At 38.7% G+C, this 18,215-nt stretch overlaps 1 protein-coding gene across 3 annotated transcripts in view; it reads left to right on the top strand.

Annotated features, from left to right (window-relative positions):
- Nucleotides 1-8,922: 8,922 nt before the first annotated feature.
- Nucleotides 8,923-18,215, top strand: part of uxs1 (UDP-glucuronate decarboxylase 1) — a 39,719-nt gene continuing 30,426 nt past the window's right edge. The window contains exons 1-3 of one of the 3 annotated variants that reach the window (XM_006788272.3): nt 8,923-9,685; nt 10,263-10,290; nt 15,826-15,874. In XM_006788272.3, the coding sequence (XP_006788335.1) occupies nt 9,595-9,685; nt 10,263-10,290; nt 15,826-15,874 (168 nt within the window). In that variant the 5' untranslated portion in view covers nt 8,923-9,594. Of the gene's footprint in view, nt 9,686-10,262; nt 10,291-15,700; nt 15,875-18,215 lie in introns of those variants that run through there. The other 2 variants (XM_006788271.3, XM_087829589.1) reach the window with 2 other exon arrangements.

Here is an 18,215-nt window from a genome sequence, read left to right on the forward strand (position 1 = left end):
AATTTTGAGCTACTGATGTTTCCATCAAGAAAATTGTGTTTTATTAGCTGTGTTTCGATTAATGCAGCACATTATATTGTTGGGAATGTTAAATGCTAAAGTGAAGAGAAGCTTTGATTTCACTCATGACTGAACATGTTATTATTAACCATAGCGGGCCACTGTAAAAAGTCAATCAATTTTGATAGAAAAAGCAAGAAAAAAACTCTATTGATACCTACACAGCAAATCCAGCATGTCCAAATTAACACTGTCAGATTTGATTTCAACATTTTTAAAGTGTCTATATGGGTCCACACCAGAGAGTGTTAATTTAACTCTTTTTGGAGAGTTGGTACGTTAACTCTGATTTAGTGTTAAACACCAAATCTCTCTGGAGTTGATAATTTGGCACTTGGTGTTAAGAGTTTATATATTAACTCTCAAAGAGTATTTTAGTTTAGCTACGTAAGAGTTATCTTCTAATTAATTCTAAAAAGCGGGAATTTTACTGTTCTGAACTTCTAGAAATTTCTTTTGGAAATAAACATTTACTAAAAAGACACAATGGTTTTTGAAAAACATTTATTCTGAACTGTGCACCACAATTTCAAAACATTTTCTGAAAGATGTAACAGTGTACATGTTCTCACTTTCATTAGAATTTCGTTTATCAAAAGGTCTGACATAGGTGAGTTGGTAAATGCAAATAACAGCATTCTCATCACTTATTTCAATAAATACAAAATACAATATGCATGTCCTTCATTCATCACTTTGTGGAACTTCAACGCACTTCTGCTCTCCCCCATATTCCATCTTCACAATCATATCCTATGTGGAGATTGAATAAAAATTAGTTGACACTAATTAATGGCACAAATCAATTGCAGCACAGTAAAAAAAAAAAAAAAAAAAAAAAGGAATCCTTTTTGAGCCATTACTTGTGTAAAGTATTTTCCCAAAAGACAAGGACACAGACAACAGGTAATACTGAACTAAATGTAAAACCTCAACCTTTTTCATTTTTACCTAAAACCGTGTGCACAAAACTCTGGAGGAATCTAAATGCTAACGTAGAACTCAGTCGGGACTTGGGACGTCTGCTACTGCTGTTTGCTCGTTTTTTATGGGAGATCGTTTTCAGGCTTCAAGTAGCACCATTATATCAACATTTCACATTCTAGACATTGTTTTAAGTGTATTTGACCAAGAAATTTGACTGAAAATTCACATGCAAGCTTTTTTTTCAAGGCTGTGGTATTTGCCCGCAAACAATACCTTTCAGCTAGCTAAAACAGAATAATATGCTATCAGCGAGCAACATGGCTAATGCCTTTCACACAGCTTTGTCTCAACTCCAAAGAGCCACAGAAGTAAAAGCTAATAACAATAATTGAAACAATCTTTGAAAACATGACTTACCAAGCATGGCAAACAACTCAAATATGTAGAGCAAAATGTTTTGAAACGGCTTCACTTCAGCTTCGATTGGAGCCGTGCTGGGGGCGGAGTCTGTGAATTTACTCTATTGGTGTCATAGCCCCTGTAGGAGTTCAGAGTTAAGAGGTCAAGAGTTAATGTTTCCATTGTAACACCTCCAGATTTGAAATGGAAACACTCATTTTTAACACTCGATTTTAACTACTATCATTTTACACCTCAGAGTTACATTAAAAGAATGTGACTCTACTTAGAGTAAAATTAACACTAACACCAAAACATTTAACACTTTTGAATTTGCTGTGTATAAATAACAGGGGAATGATAAACTTGTCACATTCAAAATAGAGATATGTAATGACAAACCTTGGTCAAAGTCATTTAGATTCTCCATTGAAATAGTCAATAATTTAGAAAAGTAAGATAGAACCGACAGGGGCATGTGCTGAGATGTGGTGCTGCACAAGAACAAGAGCAAAATAAAGAAAAATTATTGTGTTTAGCTTTGATAAATTAAAATTAAAATGTACCATTACACTCAGAGGATCAATATGAAATTGAATATATGCTAATTTTGTATGAAGTACATGACTGATAATTGTTCTGTCCTGAGCTTTTGTTTTTACAGCACCCACTTGACCACACCAACAGTTTCTCGCCACCAAAAGTGGGTACTTGCAAAGAATAGGGAGGAATATCATCAGAAGTGGGAAAGGTAAGCCCCGATGGGGGTGATAATGTAACACACCCAAAGAAAGATTTTAGGTCTGACCAACCGTCTCAGTCGTGGGCAAAACGATGACAGTCAATAAAATTCTAAAAGATAATTTAGTGACAAAAAATATCAAGAGATAAAAGATAAAACAGTCCAGTGTCCCATTCATGAATCAAATAAAAACACACAGTCCCAAGGCCAGAGCCAGCTATGCCACACGGCCAGTTGCACTCCACATGTTGCCTTTAACAGGGGTAGAAGTTGTCCTTGGAGACCCACTACCCTGCAAGCATATAGCCAGTGATCACTCCAACCTGTGCAACTATGCTGCCTTTAGGCTGTGGCATATAATAGGCCCTGGCCTGCACAGAGAGACAAAATGACACAGCAGTGTTTGTAGTGTGGGCTATAAGTAGACCAGTGTATCAGTGCAATCAAGTACACCTGCCTCTAATTAGTCCAACCCCATTTTTGGCTAACCAAAAATGTGACACACGCACAAAAAACCACTCCCAACCCAGTGCAACTTCACACAATAATATGGAGCTGAATTAACACAGGCACACTAGTCTACCATGTTACAATAACACCATTAATTTCACGTATGGTCAAATTCTTAAAACTTGACCCCAAACATGAAAAATTGTGGAGTTCTAGATAAACATAATGTAGCAAACCACATAAGGATGGAGCGTTGGAATCAATAAGATGGTGAAAAAACACGCAGGAAAAATGTTGATCATGTTGATTATGTTTATTCCAGTGTGCAGGGATTGGCTAATCTGACCAGGAAATGTTATAAATGGATTGTCGGAACAATCAGCGTTAAAGTCACCTTTGACAGTCCAGACTAAGATGGCGTTGGACATCTTCAGGGCGGAAAAGGGTTGGTGTGACCAAAGTGTGGTTTGGCTTGTTGTATGTATATTTCATAATGATATAGCTCTGGATGGACCAGTTACCAGGGCATGGAAGGAGGACAGACTCATTAAATGAGGAGAAGGAATTTTCTGGGATTGGAGATCCTCTGGGTGAGTGGTTGACTAAAAGCCTGCATAAAATAAAAGCTGTCGTTTGTTATTGATTGTCAATAGATTGATAATTGGCCACATTTACAGCTGTATTGACTTGTAGTGGACGTAGTCTACTTCATGTTTAAGCACTCTAATTAACAGATTGAAAATAGTGACATTAAAGGAAGAATATGCAGCACCACCCTGTCAAATGCCAGTGCCGGTGGGGCTGAGTGATGAATCAGGTGAGCTTCATGGCTGAATTAAAACATAGATGCCCCTGCTGTGGTCAGTAGGGGATAAAAAGGGTGTGTTTTACTGTTATTTTAGCATCAGCATTATTGTTACATCAGAATCATATAACAAGCATTGCATTGAACATTTATTGAAGCTATTGACATATTAACATTTGTATTACAGTGATTGTTATAACCCCATGTTAATCTTCTATTTACAGGTGTCAAAAGAAGTCAACAAGTTCATGTTGAAGTGAAGTTCATAATAATACAGGTTTTGTTTGTAGACGATTGTGAAGACGCAGGCTCTGGGCGGAGCCAGGTGTTGAACAGATCTAACATGACAATTAAATTGATTTCATTCCCTAACACAGGATAACAAGACTGGAGCAATGACACTGGACAGGAGAAAGTTTGATACTTTCTAAGATATGAGCTCACTAACCTTTTCTTTTAATTTTTTAGCTTCATTGAATGGACACATGTTAGAATTAGAAATGGCTAATTTGTTTTTTATGTCTTTTATTAGAATGAGTGGTTTTAATCATTTTTATATATCTTGCAAATGTGCTTATAATGAGTTGGCACTCGGTCTTTTGAAGGTCATAAGCTTCGTTCGGCGATAGTCCGGACTGATAAAGTGTAAGAAATGCCTTGAGTGCAGCGGGTTACATGCAAACACGCTTACACACACATACACTAAATTAGGATAAGTCCTTGGGACATTCTGAATATTCTAAACAAATTCTGAACCACCAAAAGATCAGTGGACAGCAACATTAGATTGTTAGAGCTAGGAAGAGAGGTGTTTTGGTTTTCTGTCTCTTACAGAGAAAAGAACAGACACCAGACGAGGTCACAGATATACGAGGATCCTTCGCAGCAGAGACAGACACGGTGACTGCGGAAACATCAACTGGGTTCAAGTGTCATGGCATTTTGGGCTCCAGTTAGTCACCTAAAAAGGATGGATCCCATAAACACAGCAATAACCATGAAGGGGTTGATGGAAATCCAGGAACACCACACCAACGACGTTCGAGAGGCTGTTGGTCATAAGGAGAACACCTTTCTGTTCCTTTTCCTGGGGAACACAGCTGTGATCCCAGAATACACAGATCATTGTTTGAAATCGGGGCAGAATAATCCCCTGATCTGTGCAACGACTGAAGGGTTGTCTAACCCCTGAGGTTGAAGGAAACAAGAGCAGAGAATAACCGACTGGAAGACACTGGTGCCTACAGCAATAAAATAAAGGTTAAAAGCTCCTCGGACAGAGGTTCTAGTCCGAGTACGTTTGGAGGGTATAAGGTAGCACCGAAATAAAGCTGTGGGAGAACTGGGGAGTGATGGGAGTATCATCTGTACCTACTATTGTTGTTGTAATAAAAGTTTTTCTTGCATCTGAACTGCGTAAACACAGAGGTCATCTCACATATGGTTCACCCAACAGGGGGACAAAAGGCCTGAGGAGTAAGGAGAAATGAACCCGGCAACACTGGATTGCAGGGTGTAAGTGAGCTCTTTATGTCTAAAGAGCTCATCAGGGGGAATTGTGGGATTATGATATTATTTTATGCCATGTTAGACCCCTAATTAAAGATTGTGAATTATTATGTAGTTTCAGTTTGCATTATGCTCCTGAACTAGAAGAAGGTGATAATTATTACATTTGGTAAACTGATTTGCATTACATTAGACTGTTGATTTATTGTGAATGAATGATATTGTTTTATGATGCATTATACTGCTGAGTTATAAGAAATACTGTTCACAGAAAGTCATCGTCTCATTTGTCTGATTAGAAGAGAACAGAGCATACTGCCCCATTTCATCAGGAGCAGATAAACAGGGAGCCAAGGTCGTAGCTTAGGCGCTGTGTGAGAAAGAATGTTTAGGCTCTGATGATTAGGTGGGGGCCACTAGAGGCTATAAGAGTTTGATCAAGGCTCCACCATTTTGAGATCTGATGCTGTCTGTTGTATGGTGTCCATCTCCCACGCGTGTGTTCATTAAATCATCGTTTGACTTGACCCGGCCGGACCAGTGTTGTTATTTTGGTTTTCCTCTTGTATCCATTCCCAATATTTGAATCCGTAACAGTGTCTACAAAGTGAATGTTCAGAGGGTGGTTGCAGACAAAATAATAACCTTAAAGAACAATTACAGTTATGAAAGCAACAGCAAGCTTGGCCTTTCAATGACTCAATGACTAACTCACTCAGTGGTCTGATTAGAGGTACACAAATCAGGCATAACACTATGACCACTGACAGGTGAAGTAAATAACGCTGATTATCTCTTTATTATGGCACCTGTTGGTAGGTGAGATAGATTACAGAGCAGGCAAGCATGAGGATTTGAAAGAGTCTGACATGGGCCAAACTGTGACAAAGCACAAGAGCTGCACTAACTGCAGCACAAGGGCTGCAGTTTTGGAAATGCTCTCACCAAAGAGCATTTCCAAAACTGCAGCTCTTGTGGGGTGTTTTCAATCTGCAGGGGTCAGAACAGTGATCAACCAGCAGTCAAGCTAGCAGAGGCAGTGTGATGTTCTGGGCAATGCTCTGGTGGGAAACCTTGGGTCTTGCCATCCATCCATGTTACTCTGACATGTACATCCTTTCATGAAAACTGCAGTCCCTGATCATTGTGGCCTCTTTCAAGAGAATAATGTGCCATGCCAGAAAGCAAAAAAATGGATCAGAAATGGTTTTAGAAGCACAAGAATGGACTTGAAGTGGTGACACTGTCTGTGAAGCTGAACGTTTGTTTCGTGGTGTCGCAAAATAAACTGTTTACGGCAATATTTTTTAATCATTTTGATGGTCACTGTAGTGGCTATATTACTTTCTTAAAGTTCTCCCTTTCTCTTATATTTAATATTACCACACTACCAGTGTTGGGTAAGTTACTTTAAAATAGTAACTTAGTTACATTACTAGTTACTTCTATCAAAAGTAACTCAGTTACTTCAAGTTACTCGTTACTTTCAAAGTAACTAGTTACTAGGGAAAGTAACTTTGGTTTTACTCAGAATTCTCTTGTTAATGTGTTGCTTCCATAACTTTGCCAGTCTTCTAGCTTGCTTACTTGCCACAAGTGCACTGTGCCACCTACCAATAGAAAGGAAAAGATAATGTGCATATTTCCACGAGAGAAATCCCACGCCTGGACCGTCATTGACTGCTGCCATGATTCTAGCCTACGTCACAGCGTCATGTGCGCCTTTTACATCCAACACAAAAACTGCAGTCGTGATGCTTTGATTGTACTCAGAACTCAGAAATTCTGCCTTCTGAATAGGAAGATGTGGGTAACACCAGACTGCAGATGAGCTGCATACAGGGCTGGACGGGGACAAAAAATCAGCCCGGGCGTTTTGACAAGAGACCGGCCATTATAGGAAAAATCATAAAGCCTTTGACTGAAAACAAACGCTGTTGTGACAGTGATGTTCACTGTTCTGATGGTATATATGCATCAATCGTTTGTTGTAAGATTCAGATAATTATTTAATAAAAGCTAGACATTTTAAATGAGAATAAGAAAGAAAAGTACTTCTTTGTGCCCCCCTCTCCCTGTTAATGCCCTGGCAAAACTTTGATAGACCCGCCCCTGCACAGTTACCAGCTGTCAGCTACCTAAAAAGGATCCTGGGGTTATCTGTCTCTCAGAAACAGTTCATAACTTCCCTTCAACTCATTTATGTCACCTAAAAGGTAAACCTGTTTCTCCATCACCTGTTCAGCTCTGATGGTTCAGTAAGGACATCTCCTGGTTTCATGTTTCCCTCTCACCAGATAACCAAACCCACATCATGACCAGCAGCTTTACAGCTGTGGCTCCAGCAAACATCAGCTGATACTAGAAATTAATATTAAATAAATTCTAACAACAGCTGATCAAGCTTAAACGTGCTGCTGTTGTTTAACGCGACATCGGCTGGTTTCCTCTTTCTGGCGCAAAGTGGGCGATAAACAAACAAGAGAGCCGATCAGCTGATCATTGATCAGTTTTCATGATTGAAGTAGAAACGGGAGAAGGAGGGGAATGAAAGAAGAAGAGGCAGCTGTGCAGCAAAGACACAGAATAACTCCAGCTTTGTGTCTTTTTCATTGTAGCCGAATTACGGGACAAACTGTTCCTCTTCGCCTCAATAAGAAACGCGTAATGTTTTCTCTGAATACCAGACGGGACGGTTGGCAACTCTAATAACTTATGAACAAAATAAAGTTCAACATCATTAACTTCATAGCACCACCCAGCTGTATAGAAACTCCGTCATGCTAGCTAGTACGCAGTACGGAAAAAGTCAGAATAACGAAAATAAACTCCACCTAAACTTGGTTTATATCTGACCCAGATAGACTGCAGCTCATAACTTCTTACCTGAAGTTCAGTTCACACTTGGACCGGCGGCCGCCTCGGGTCTCTTTTCCTTCTCATCCACCTGCTGGCCTCCACCACTTGCTAATGTTATTGAATCTGTGGAAGCTCCGCGATAGCCACCACACGAAGTAACGAGTAACGACCCTATCTAAATCCCAGTAACGACTAACGCGTTCCTGATTTTGGCATAATAACTAGTTACCGTGCTCGTTACCACAATAATAACGTAGTTACTGTAACGCGTTACTTAATAACGCGTTACTCCCAACACTGCACACTACAGACAGACAAGCGCCTAATCACAACGATGGTAAAACCACCGCGTGTCCGCTTGTTTATTTTCCACATAAACCTTTCACAATAAGGCTCAAGATCCTGTTGAGACTTTTCAAAAATAAACTGAATCACGTGGCAGATGCAGAGTATTTACAGAAGAAAAGCAAAAAAGAGCCTCAGGTGCTAAAAAATAAACCTTAGACTCAAACGTTAGAACAGGCTTTTCCCGCAGCACGCTGTGTAATAAATGACTCCAGGTTACATTTCAGATCTTCTTAGCCTGCACTTACCCACTGGAGCTGCGCTCCTCCAGTCAGATGGTTTTATCAGTTCCACGCTCCCAGCTCAAATCTAGAGGTGACAGGGCTTTCTCCATTGCCGCCCCGAGACTCTGGAATAGTCTTCCCCCCTTCATAAAATCCTCTTCATCCTTGGAAGTCTTTAAATTGAATCTCAAGACCTACCTATTTTCCAAGGCTTTCGGATCTCTTTGATGAGTGATCTCTTTGATCACTCTATATATCTTTTTTTAAAATCCTAAAGTCTAGGTATATCTACTAGTGCAAGTATATAAACAAGAACAGGTGTAAGTAAGCGGAAAATGGGATACAGTGGTTTAAATGGGAAACTCAACAAGGTTCACTTCACACTGGAAAGTAGCGCAATGAATGAGCCATTGTGTGTTATGAAAAGAAATGAGTTTGGAACTTGAAAGCTACGCCTTCTTAAATAATGGAATTTTAAAAAAATACTACAAATAACAATTTGGGTAAGATATGTCTAAAATTTAAAAAAAAAAAAAATATATATATATACATGTACACACACAACATCTCACAAACGTCACAGAGGCTGCAAGAAAAATCAGGCTGCTTAATCGAGCACCGAGCGGTCGCTCATCTGTTATTCCTTGGCCCAAGCGAGAGGAGCAAACTTCGACATTTCAGTGGTGTTAAAATTGGCGACTTATTTATTCTCGCGGTGCTTATTCGAATATGAACGTTAGCCACGGCTTATTTCTGCTATTGTTTCAATGGCAGTTATATTTAGTTTAGAATCGTGTTATACAGGCGTAGCTTAATGTGAAGCTAACGGCTAACCGTCCGTAGTGTTATCAATGCGTTACAGTAGTTTGAAGCTGTGTGATAGTCACATCCGCGTGCGAAAGAAGTAGCCATGTACTGCAGCTAATATGACCGCCTTCTCCGTGTGGGTATAAATGGGGTCAGCGAATAAGTTTAGGCGAAATTGTGAACGTTGACACTCCACGGTTTAGATTGCCACCTTTTTGTGTGCTACCTGTGCGTGCGCTGCTAGCCACGTAAACTGCTCCCGCTCGGTGTTGACGTAGCAGGACGTAGCATCTGTCCCTTGCCTGCCCCGCCAGGCTACACTTTCTGTGAATTTGTGGTGCCATCGCCAGCCTGTCCGCCCAGTAAAACCGAGACACACCGAGGACATGAACCGATGTAAAACAAAATGCTATAGCTGGACCTGAACGTGCGGTTCGCTTGTTTCCTGGTCCTGCTGCATTGAGCGGATGATGAAGCGGATCATCTGGATGATATCAAGCTTAAACAGAAGAATCATGAAGCTGCTTTTTGCCCTCGCTTTGATCGCCTATATTGCCTGTAAGCGCACGATTTTTAAAAAATCTTTGATTCAAGTTGCCATCTCTACAGTTTATTTTCACTCTTGACAAACTGTACTCGTGTGACAACAACCAACTGTTGGGTGGCCAAGCCCTCCAGTCCCCCAGAGTGCACCTTTCAAAGGGTAGACTGCCTACAAGTCGCCCCTCTGGATGTTTTTGATTTCATATAATTGTTTCTAATGCCTTTGGGAAATTTAAAGGATATTTTAGGAATTAATCTGAAAAATTGACAAAGTAATAAGCAGGCTAATTAATACTGAGAATAAAAATTTGTTGTGAGTGTTCAGAGATTGGACACAGTCAAAATGTGACAGTTCTAGTAACGACACTAACTGCTATAGTAAGTTCATTGCTCAGTGATTTCAGATCCACTTGTGAAACTGTACAGCAGTAGTTGAAAAAACAATTGGATCAGTTTTCATTACTTGTTTGTCTTCAGCAGTTTTTGTGTTTATCATTGAAAGTCTAGCTGCCTCTTAATGTGACACTGCTCTGTTTATTCGTATTGCATTCATGATGATGGCATTAATATGTGTTCTCTTTCTCTCTTTTAGCTGTTTGGGGAACATACACCAACATGAGGTATAGTAATTCATTTATCTTCTGCTTGAAATTATATATAATCATATATCACATAATCATATAAAAGAGAGTTTTCACAGAACTCTGCGCATTCCTTTGGGAGAACTGAGTACACACCCCATGATTCAGTAGCTTGTAAAACCAGCTTTAACAGCAACAACTGAAGTAATGGCTTTCTGTGTGACTTTATCAGTCTCTCATATCAATGTGAAGGAATTGTGGTCCCACTCTTCTTTACGACATTGCTTCAGTTCATTCACGGCTGGGAGCATTTGTTTATGCAAAACTCTCTTAAGGTTGCAATAAAGCATTTCACTCAACACCCCTTCCTCCACCCTAATGTCCAAGTTATTCTGCTGTCGATTTGCTGCTGTTCTAGGGTTCATTAACCAACTGCTTGACCCAGTTTCAGCAAGGCTTTATCTGTCAGGCAGATGGTCTCATATTTGACTTTAAAATACTTTGGCATAGGAGGAGAGGAGTTCATGGTCGACACAATAAATGCAAGGTGCACAGGTCCTGTGCTGCAAAACAAACCCTAATCATCAGCCCTCGACCAACATGCCTGATTGTTGGTATTACATGTTTGTGCTGATAGGCTGTGTTTGGTTTTCTCCAAATGTGGTGCTGTGCATTATGGGCAAACATCTCCACTTTCTTCTTGTTTGTCCAAAGGATGTTGATTTTGTTTTTTAATGTCTCCGAGTATTAAATGGTCTGACCTCGGGGTGAATTTGCTGGTATGTTCACTCCCAGGAAGATCATAGCATTATGTTAACACACGCCTGACTCCTCCAGATCAGTGTACGGCTTCTACTTACTCTCTTAATTCCTAGAAGTAAGGGTGTACTTTGTTTTGCAGAGGACTGCACAGCATCCTGTGGATTTTCTTATCAATATGACTGTATGATTGATGATAGTCTGTTTAAAAATACACGTTTTATTTCCTTTGTTTTACTTCTAATTCTGACACAAACTGCTCTGACTGCTTGTAGGCCCAGAACTTTGGGGGGAAATATTGATACATTTATTTCTATTATTTCTATGTTGTAGAATAATAGGTAAAGTATTAGAACTGTAAAATAACACAATTCTAAATGGGGGAAAATGAAATGCACCTGCCGTTTGTCTTCATAACACGTTTGGAAGCTTTTATTCTCAGCCATCTGGCAGCTTTTGTAGATACTCGCGTTACAAGTTTTTCCACCAGTCACTGCTGCCCAACTTGACTAACATATAAACCAGGTTTGAGGTCAGGAGGAGACACAAACTCAGCGTCAGGGGATCAAAAGCTGGTTTACTCATAGTGCTGGTCCCAAGCGTCCATAATGGGAATGGCAGCTGATTAACCCATGACCAATTTGCCCGTGTGCTGTGTGTGAATATAGTATTGTACCTAATGCGTCACTAATTTACTGGCCAGAACAACTCTGTCTGTCTCATAATGGTAATGTAGTAGTTGGTAGTCTGAGAGGGTAACAATCTGCTTTTTCCTTTATTCATGCATTTATGTAATTTCAGAGAGAAACTATACTGAGATACTGAACTGTTGTTCAGTCCTCATTAGCTCCAACATGACCCGCTCAGCTCTGTCAGCGTTATTTAAAGTGCTCAAAGAACCTGAGACAGAAACATAGTAGCATTATTGCCATCTAAAATGGTTTTGGATGTGTCACTACAGTGTCACAAACACGTAAAACATAAGATGAATTACAACATACTGTTTTTCATTTTTAGTTTGATTATATTTGTACAAAAGTACAATAACTTTAAGCATTTACATTGAGACTTGAGGTAAAGTGAACAATAGTATCTGTAACCTGTTGTAGCAGGTGTAGAGCCATTAAAAGGTCAGTGTTTTATTATACATATACAAAATGAAATTTCCATTAATGAAAAGATAAAAAAATGTGTACTGTTAATTATAGTTATTAGAGCAATTAATAAAGCAGAACTGCTTTATTAATTGAAGCCTTTGTTATACACCATAGCCTATTACTGACTCTGAAAAAGTGCACAACAGTCCCTGCAGTGATTGGCATTTTATTTGTTAATGTTATCATTGCAGTGTTTTAGACTAAATTAATAGCTGTTTAAGAGCAGTGGGGATTTTATACTGCATACACGGTTTAGCAAACAGCAAATGAATGAGAACTGAAAAGTATGATAAACATTCATAAAAGTTGGTCTTAGTTAATTGCCATACTTGGGCAATACAGTGGTTAGCACTGCCGCCTTACAGGAAAAATGGTCTGGATTTGAATCTTCTTGTTGGCCAAGGCCTTTCTGTGGAGTTTGCATGTTCTCCTTGTGGGTGCCTTAATTTCCACCCACAGTCCAGAGACATTAGTGATTCTGAAATGGTTGTAGTTGTGGATCCAATGAATATAAAGCATTCAAGTTCACAGAATGAAGTACTCTATGAATGTGTTTAAAAACACACACTTTCAGTTTGAGTAGCTACTGTGGGGAAAAGCTCAATACTAGGGCTGCCACGATTAGTCTAGTAGTCACGAAATCATCGACGACTAATTTAATGGTCGACGCGTCGTTTGAAGCTTTGTAAGATCCCGAAAGACGCAGGAATACGTAGTAGGATTTAAGAGTGTAATAATGGACTGAATCAGAAGATGGTAGCGCTGCATGTTCAGGGATGCCAGTTGCCGTTAAACCCCCGAAGAATAAGAAGAAGCAGTGACCTCCATCCTTCATTTGAAGTGTAACTGTGTAAACTTCAAATATCTGCTCAGTTTATCAAGACACCACATATTTTCAAAAGCGCTCCAATGTTTTCGGAGACGTCTGTTACCCACTAGCTCGATAGCTAGCCAGGGTTCAAGGCTTATTAGAGCCGGTGAGAACACCGGACTCCCAGCCTATAATTTTCAAACCCCTATGGTCTTTCGTTACTCAGGTTAGACATGATATATAAGTCACTCAGATAATTAAAAAATTTTATTGTTTGGCTTTTTTCAGTGTTTTACTTGTTCCTCAGTAAATTGGTTTGGCTGAGATTAAAGTTATAGTTTTTACACAGCTGAATAAATATCAAGCAGAACTGATTAAACAGAAGTGTGAGATGGTAGAGAATTTACTCCAGTGTCCTGTTATATTTTACATAGAAAGAACAGACGGCCGAGTTTATTAAACTCCACTGAGACAATCTGCAAATTTCATTAAAAGTTTAATAAACAATCATCTTGTCTTTATTTTTAGTTAGCAAATACCTTAAACACTTCAAGCTGTAAGCTATCAAAATAATCGTTTGTTGCAGCCCTACGCAATACTAATACTTTTATTCCATTTGGATCAAATTAAAGTGAGGAGAATTCACATTTGGACACAATTAGATTTTTTCCTTGTCTCAGCTGATGTCAGCAGTGCTCCCTCAGTTATGGGAAGTTGTATAGCTAGCCTTCTTTTGTGTTGTTTTAGAAAATTAATGGGTGAATGTAAACTGAGTCAGTGTAAACCGGCATGTAACCACTCGATGGGACTGATGTGTAAACACATGCTGCACAGCTGTGTGAAAATTAACCTTCAGTGATAGAAGACTGCTGTCAGTAGCACTGTTAACATTAGCCTCACTCGGCACATTAATCTGATTATCTGTACAATGTTTTGCATGGTTTGCCACACCAGAATTTTATCAATGTTTTAAATGTGATTAGGCTATTGACAGATGTGGGCTTGTCTTTTCAACAAGCCCTATGAAGGGCTTGTTGAAAAGACATTACTTTATGTAGATGTGTTTAATAAACTCATAAACATAAATACCAGCTTTTTTCTGTTTCAAATTGTAAACATGCCGAGGAACCTTCTGTATTAGTAGTTGTGGCCAAATTGTTGTACTTCAAATGGGTGGGAAAAAAATATAGCCGATGTAAGTCTCCAACAATGCACTTAACACTAATCAGAATTCATAGCTTTCCCTGAATGCTGGCATAATGTTTACTCATCTCTATAATGTCTCATTTTTTGCCAGAAGTAGGGCGTCTCATGAAGACGACCATTCTGCTCTTCTGTTTTGTGCTGTTTTATCTGTTTAATTAACCAGTCCTGACAAGTGTCTGTGGAGCTCAGTCTACAATGTGTCATTACTCCATAATGACAGATGCTTATTGCTGCACAACAACAGGAATTTACGGTTATGAATATACCGCCTTGTATGATATGAAATAAAAGGAGTAATATAAAAAAGGCATTCTACTCCTGCCGTTCTAAGAAGACTTAGCTGTCAGGGTTAGATTGAATTGTAATGAAACAGCTGCAGTGTGGTAGCGATGGTGAAAAAGCAGCGCGTAGTAAGATGTGTTAATCCTCTTCAAAGATGGTGGGTATGCTGGCTGACTTTAAAGTCAGCTATGCTCGCTTCCAGCTCTGTATTTTATTCCTGGATTGTGCTTTAGGTGCTTTGAATGATTTTGCTGTTCAGAAAAAAAATTTGTATTCCTGTCAAAAGATACCTGAGAGAAATGGGCTGGAATGCAAACAGAAGTGGAAGCCGTCTGCACTCAGGAAATATAGAAGTGCATAAAATAGTGATTGTGTTGCATCTCTCTTATAGTTGCTTTTAACTGCTTTTCTACATACATTTTTCTTAGCTGTTGTAAAACAGCTTAAACGACTTAGTGGGATTACAGAGAGCAGCTTTATAGCAGACTATAGTCATAAGCTGTTTGATCTGATTATCCATACAAGACAAACATTTCATTGATATAATGTTATTTACATCTAGAGGTTCTGGCTCTTCAGCAGTGTAATTTACAGATGGGACTCCCCCCTCTGAGAGCATTAGCCTAGCCCAAAATCCGGCTTCAAGTTGGGCTGTGTTGTTGAGTCATCTGTGATGTTGTGAGAACAAACATTTTGCCTTTTGGCTGTTGTTGTGGTGTCAACCAAAACAGAAAATACTTGCATACTACTTCCTTTCAATTGACATCAGCACAACGCAAAAGTAGAAAAAAAATGTTGGAAACTGAGCTTTTAGAGCAGTCTCAAGCCGGCGCTTTTGGCTCACTGGGATTATTTATGCATCGATTTGCAATATTTGAAATCAATATTTGAATGTTTGTTGTGTCGGTCTGTAAATATGAAGGGTAAAACACGCCATGTCAGTACTAGACATGCAAATAAATTCAAATTAAGTTTAGAATGTAATTGATGAAAACATTAAGCTACTTAGGTGCATGTAATGAAATAAAGCCATACAAAATATTTACTGTGAGTTGGGTAAAGCATGTAAGACATTTCTGTATTGTATTAATCAGTTGCATTTAGCTGGACTTTTCCCTTGTCTTTTAATCATTATTATAATGGATTACCTTCTTGAGCTAGCCGGAAACACTCATCCCTGTTCTGCTTCGCTATCAATTAATAGTAAGCAGAAACGATGAATGTAGAGGGTTGAATGAACAGACAGGTGATGTGTTATGTGTTGCTGCTTATAGGTCACAGCATGCTTAAACTTGTAGTTATATCCTTGTCCTTGATTAAGTCCTTTGGCCTTTTTTTTGTATCTCTCTCTCTTCATAGATCAATACAAGAAATCGGAGAAATGAAGATCAAGCAACAAATTGAAGACGTGAGTTTGAAACAAAAAAGCAGTTCTCACCACACTGATCTATTTCATATTCACAGGTCCAAGAAGCTCTGCTCTGTGTTATCAGTTACTGTTTCACTTTCCCACAGACATATTTGACATTTGTATTAATAATTTACTAGAATACGCCCCCACAAAGGTGTACCTGTTGGGACAATCCATGCTTTTACTTCTTTCCTTATTAATCTGACCTAGATTTGTTTTGTTTTTTTGTCAAAAAACACACCACCACCCCAAATCAGGTCACCTTCTTGTCAAAATTGTTCAATAATATTCAGACTCTGCTTTTCATATGGTTGGAGTCACTTTTCTTATTATTTGTTTATATACTTTTCATTGACCAGTGACTTTTGTATGTATTGTAGTTTTTCCTGTTTTTATTTAGTTTGGAAGACCTATAACACAATTAGTTTCTTTTCAACGTAGTCTTTAGAATTTTATTTGTTTTTTGACTCACTTTTTTTTTTTCTTGACTCACAGATTACCACGAATTTAAGAGTACAGTAGATGGTTGGTTTTTTCTTTTTGTTTGTTTGTTTTTTAACCTCTATGATGACATTTCTTTGTTTTAAGCTTATCAATACTCTGCTAAAAACGGAATAATATGTTGACACATACTTTCCAGCCTTTTTGTACTGCTTGCTGTCAAATTGTCATGAAGTTGCTATTGGAAACCAGCTGTTCCCAGTTCAGCAATTGTATTGTTTATGTTTCTTGCTCTAGTTTTTCTGTGACCTGTTTGTTTTTTTTGTTTTTTTGTTATTAGAGCAAGTGATAAAGTTATATAAATGAGGGTGCCTTCTGTCAGCAAGGATCATCAAAGCTTTCAATATAACTCCATAAAAAGTGTGATAATGATCTCATCAAGCAGCACTTTTGCAGATAGCCACAGTTAAAATTAGAGATGGACCGATCCGATATTACGTATCGGTATCGGTCCGATACTGACCTAAATTACTGGATCGGATATCGGAGAGAAATAAAAAATGTAATTCGATCCATTAAATGTCAAAAAAAGCACCTCACAAAACCTGCGACACGGCGTAACTGGGCTCATAACGGTAGCACGTCGGAGCAGTGTGGTCACGTGATAGAGCGGCTGTGTGTATTTGTAGCCTGCTAGCAAACATTTCATCTCCGAGGAAGTTATCTCAGAGAGAAGTAAAGCAAGTGTGTAAGTTCATCTCTGAATGTTTGTAAAGCATTCCCGCGTTAAGCTTAACAACTGATATATAGAGCAACTGCCTCTTCTCTCTCCTTCCCTCTCCTGCTGCTACTTCAATCGTGAAACTGCTTAATGATCAGCTGATCGGCTTTTCTGTCGCGAGTCCGTCTCTCTTCTTTGTTTATCGCCCACTTCTCACCAGAAAGAGGAAACCAGCGGCTGAACAACAGCAGCACGTTTAAGCTTGATAAGCTGTTGTTAGAATTTATTTAATATTACTTTCTAGACCAGGATCCTTTTCTACGCAGCTGACGGCTGGTAACTGTGCAGGGGCGGATCTAGCAAAGTTTAGCCAGGGGGGCCGATAGGGCATTAACAGGGAAAAGGGGGCACAAAGACATACTTTTCTTTCTTATTCTCATTTAAAATGTCGAGCTTTTAATTATTTAATAATTATCTGAATCTTACACCCAAAGTTTTAATCTGATGTAAAATGTATAGAAGTCCATTACTGTATATAGTAACTGTTAAGTCTAATATACCCTAGTAAGCTATACTACTTTTTCCTTTGGGAAAGTACCATCTGTGCAGTCTGCAATTTTGTTGAAGAAAGATGTTGAATCTATTTAATTATTCTTGAAAAATAATTTATTTCTGTGAATTTTTTTCACCCTGCATCAAATTAAAGTTGATTACATTGATTAAGAATCATGAGGAAGAGGGTGGTTCCCTATTTTATTTTGCTGGGAGTTTGCAACCCTATTAGTTAGGTTGCTTAATATTTCTGCTAAGTACTCTTTAATATACCAGGATAGGGAGGATGGAGTAGGTTTAACTTTATTAGATTGATCAGTGTTGCTGATCTATGAAATATTTTGGGTGCAGTGTGTTTTTTTTACATACAGGTATAACAGAATAGCTTTAGTGTTGTTGTTGTTTTTTAACTTGAGTATGAACTTATACAAAAAGCAGCAAGATATTAAAAAAACAGTTTTATTGATTAAAAAACACACTATATCGGATTCATATCGGTATCGGCAGATATCCAAATTTATGATATCGGTATCGGATATAAAAAAGTGGTATCGTGCCATCTCTAGTTAAAATATTCAGTTTTTCTATAAGGCTGGAAGGGTCACCCAAGCAATGTAAACGATG

Source organism: Neolamprologus brichardi, chromosome 16 (genome assembly GCF_056152115.1).
Source record: "Neolamprologus brichardi isolate AB-2024 chromosome 16, ASM5615211v1, whole genome shotgun sequence".
Classification (NCBI taxonomy): Eukaryota; Metazoa; Chordata; class Actinopteri; order Cichliformes; family Cichlidae; genus Neolamprologus; species Neolamprologus brichardi.